The sequence below is a fragment of the Pteropus alecto genome, unplaced genomic scaffold (genome assembly GCF_000325575.1).
Source record: "Pteropus alecto unplaced genomic scaffold, ASM32557v1 scaffold137, whole genome shotgun sequence".
NCBI lineage: Eukaryota > Metazoa > Chordata > Mammalia > Chiroptera > Pteropodidae > Pteropus > Pteropus alecto.
Genome location: NW_006440135.1, coordinates 4207923 through 4211832, shown reverse-complemented (window position 1 = coordinate 4211832; position 3910 = coordinate 4207923). Strand labels below are relative to the sequence as shown.

General features: G+C 65.8%; 1 protein-coding gene across 1 annotated transcript in view; it reads right to left on the bottom strand.

Moving 5' to 3' along the window:
* Positions 1 to 3910, bottom strand: part of CLPTM1L (CLPTM1 like) — a 13261-nt gene that overhangs the window by 6047 nt on the left and 3304 nt on the right. The window contains exons 4-7 of the mRNA XM_006917147.3: positions 3791 to 3907; positions 3292 to 3370; positions 805 to 922; positions 433 to 527 (exon numbers count right to left, since the gene is read on the bottom strand). Of these exons, the coding sequence (XP_006917209.1) occupies positions 433 to 527; positions 805 to 922; positions 3292 to 3370; positions 3791 to 3907 (409 nt within the window). The remainder of the gene's footprint in view (positions 1 to 432; positions 528 to 804; positions 923 to 3291; positions 3371 to 3790; positions 3908 to 3910) is intronic.

Genomic DNA, 3910 nt, shown 5'->3' with positions numbered 1-3910 from the left:
TGGCCGGGCCCCGGTTTCCCGCCCCCCGCCCCGGGCCTGCGTCCAGCACGGCCATCACGCGGGACGGCTTTCCTCTGCCAGCAGGACACCGCGTCTGAAAAGGGACCTGCACAGAGGGCTGTTTAACGGGACCACGCGCCGGAACCCTCCTTTACTGTCATCCTTCCCGCCGGGTGATTTCGGATTTCCTTTCAACTCAAAATGGCCTCCAAAATTGGCCAAGTCCCAAGACCTGAAGGTGGCCAGTGCCCCGAGGTCCAGACGCCCGCTCCCGGGCCGGGAGAAAGGCCCTCGCGAGACAGCTGGCGGAGTCTCAGGTCTGCCGGCCACCAGGGGGCCGCTGGGTGGGACACTGCCACACCGATCCCCCGGCTGTGGCCGGTGGGCGCCCTCGGAGCCACCCACACGGCAAGCGCCCAGCGACCCACTCACGTGAAACGCCGCGACGAAGAAAGTCAACGCTAAGAAATACAAGTTGGTATCGACGAAAATCCCTCTCACTTCATCGGCGTCTTTCTCTGAAAACCCTAAAATGGAACAAAGCAGCGCGATGCAAAGTGGACCACGCCGGCCTTGCCCCATGTCACACAGACGGTTCTGCGGGCTGCGGCAGCCGGAACCGGGTGCCAGACACGTCTGGGTAAAGAAAACTCTCAAGTGACCACCAGGGACTTTACAAAGCCAGGACATGAAAACGACACGCTGGGGACCCCGTGACTGGAACTGCGTGGGGGACCAGCAGCGTGAGCCTGGGGCTTCTGGGTCCCTGGGCCACGGCCGCGGCAGGCACGCACACAGCCTCACCGAACTGCTGCAGGGCGTGCACGGCGTCCTGCATGTGGATCCAGAAGCGCAGCCTCCCCAGCGAGATCTTGTCGTAGGACACGGTGAGGGGCAGCTCGGCAGTAGAGCGGTTGATGGCCTGATCAAAGGACGGCGTGGTTGGAACCCGCCCACCCACCAGCTCCCTCCTGCCAGGCTGGTCCCCTGTGCTTGTGTCCAGGCCCGTGCACAGTGGAGGCCAAGGCTTCCAACTGGGGCACAGGCTGAGTGCCCTCCTTCCGCCCCTCCCGGGGCTCCAGGGTCCGTGCTGTCCCCTCCTCCTCCTGAGGGAACCGTGTGCATCTCGAGATTGCATGGCCCCTCTACACATCCTTCCTGGCACGAGCAGCACCCCACACGCCAGGGACCAGATGTGTGTGAGACGCTGCACGGGCACGAGCCCCCTCGCAGAAGGGCCGGAGACCGAGGGGGAGGCACGCACGGCCCGCCCACCCCACAGCCGAGGGCCCCACTCCACCTGGGCCGCTGCCTCAGGAGTGGTGTCTGCAGTGACCAGCGTCCGGGAGGGGGGCATCCCCCCGCACACGAGCAGGGACACCCCACATCCCTGAGGATCCTGGGCACACCCACGAGTGTCACATTCCATGCCCACCGTGACCCCTCACAGAAGACGGCTGGTGTCACCCGCCCGGCAGCCCCACGTGCCGGGATCAACCAGACCCCAAGCCCAGGCAGCAGGCCGCCCCACGCAGTGCGTCAGCCTTGGGACGGGCAGGCAGCAGGCCAGGGGCTGCCACCGTCCAGACTCCCTCCCACAGCAGGCAGTGCCATCCCCACAGCGGGCTTGGTTGTCCCCCAAAGACAGCTTCCCCTGCAGGCAGCTGCGAGGGAGACGAAGCGTGGCCACAGAAGGCAGCCTGGGAAAAACGAGCTGCCTGCGCCTGTGCGTGACTCATGCACGCTCACGCATCAGGCCTTCCACGAGACCAGCCGGGCGGCTGGCAGAACAAGGTGCTCTGCAGGGGCTGTCCGGAGCCCCCAGGCACCTGGCCGCAGGCTTCACGGTGTCCTCACCGCTGCTTCCCAAATGCCTTCCCAAGGGTGACCACGCAAGCCCCTGGGGCCACAGGGCCTGTCCTGAGCTCAACCGGACGTGGCACAGCCGTCTGCACACGCAGCATGCTCCCGGAATGCCATGCAGGCCACGCAGGTGCAGCCAGGGCCCAGGCATGGGGAGGACCTGTGTTAGGGACCTGTGGGCCCCAGTAAATGGCGGAGCAGGGATGGTCATTTCTGAGTGCCCCAGCCAGCGGGACATGGCAGAGCTGGACAGGGGCCCAATGGGCCCAAGCCCTGGGCAAGGTCGGCCCCCACCTGCCGCCATGCCCCACAAGCCCCCGGCCCCGGCTCTCAATGTGAGGTGGAGACAGTGCCCTTCGGAGCTCTGGGAGTGTGAAGAGAAAGCCAGTGTGGCCTGGCTCCCTGTGAACCCACAAGCGACCACGATGGGGCTGTGGAGGGGCCCCAGAGTGGTTTGTCGGCTCTGCGCAGAGACGACCTCAGCCCGAGACCACTTGTGACCCTAGATGAGCCCTGTGAAGCACAGTGACATGCCACCACTGGACGGGAACCTTTCACACCTGTGAAGTGCTCAGAACAGCACTTGGCACATGGTCAGCCAAACGTAACCGCTGCTATTCCTGTTAGTGGCCAAAAGCCAACCCCTGTCACCTGCCCTGTCAAATGCCCTCCGGCCGGCCCTGGGAGAGCAACTGCTGTGGCCGCCCCGTGACAACAGGGCTGTGGAGTTCCTGTCTGCCTGCACGCCTGCAGCCTGGCCGTTGGGCAGTACAGGTTTCAGGTGGGAGGCGACACTGCGGGCCAGCCCCGCAGGATGTTTGCTCAGGACGCTGTCTGAATCACCTGCACCTGCGCAGCAGAAACCTCGGTTCACTGGACCACTGTTCACGAGCCACTGCCCTCCACGCGGCCCTTTCAGGAGCTCCGGGCGCCGCCGTCCACACGCTCGCAAGAACCTTTCGCACCTTCGCCCGCGAGGGCCCGAGGGTGGTCAGGGAACCCCACCCTCACAGCAAACTCCGAGCGCGCCCAGGGAGACACGCGAGACACTTGAGAGCCACGCACACCCGCGCCCATGAAAACACAAAGCAGCCGCCCCCGCAGGAGCCACGCACAACCGTGCCCAGGGAGATACGCAACAGCCACCCCTGCGGGAGCCATGCACACCCGTGCCCAGAGACACACAGGAGCCACCCCCGTGGGAGCCACGCATGCCCGCGCCCAAGGAGACATGCAGCGGCTACCTCTACGAGAGGCACGCACGCCCGTGCTCAGACACACAGCAGCCACCCCCGCGGGAGCCACGCACGCCCGCGCCCAGGGAGACAGGCGGCAGCCACCCCCGTGGGAGCCACGCACGCCCGCGCCCAGGGAGACATGGGGCAGCCACCCCCGCGGGAGCCCGGTGCCCCAAGGTGAGGTGCTTACCATGAGGTCCTTGACGCGGTTGCTGAGCTGGTCGATGAAGAGGATGGGGAGGTAGTGCACGGTCTTCCCCAGCTGGATCCTGGGGGTGAAGCAGTGCTCCATGTCACTGCGCATCCTCAACTCGGGTGAACCACGTGCCGCCCCCAAATGCTGCATTTACCCGAGAACCCCCGCCCCCCACACCTTCAGCTGCTTCTGGTTGCAACCTCGGTCAGCGAGACCTACCAGAGATGAGGGATGCCCGGCGCCCCAGGCGCACCTTAGGCCCCTCTGAGCCTCCTGCCTCGGGGACAGCTCAAAGATGCAAGTGTGGCCAACCCGCCTTTGGACCCCGGTGGGCCGCGATCTCAGGGCCCTGCTCCGGCCCACTCCCCTGGGGGCGCCCCCTCTACTGTCGGCTCAGGGAGCAAGCGGGTGACGGTCGACGCCGGGCGAGTAAGCGCGTCCTGCATTCGCCCCCACCGTGCGGGTCCCATCACCAGCCAGATGGCGCACTTACATCTTCATGTACCGATGCACGTCAGCAGGCAGCGAGGACCCATCAAAGACGAAGTCATCCACCATCACGTTCAGCGTCAGTCTTGGTCTCCAGTGGGAAACGGGCTCGTCCAGGGCACTC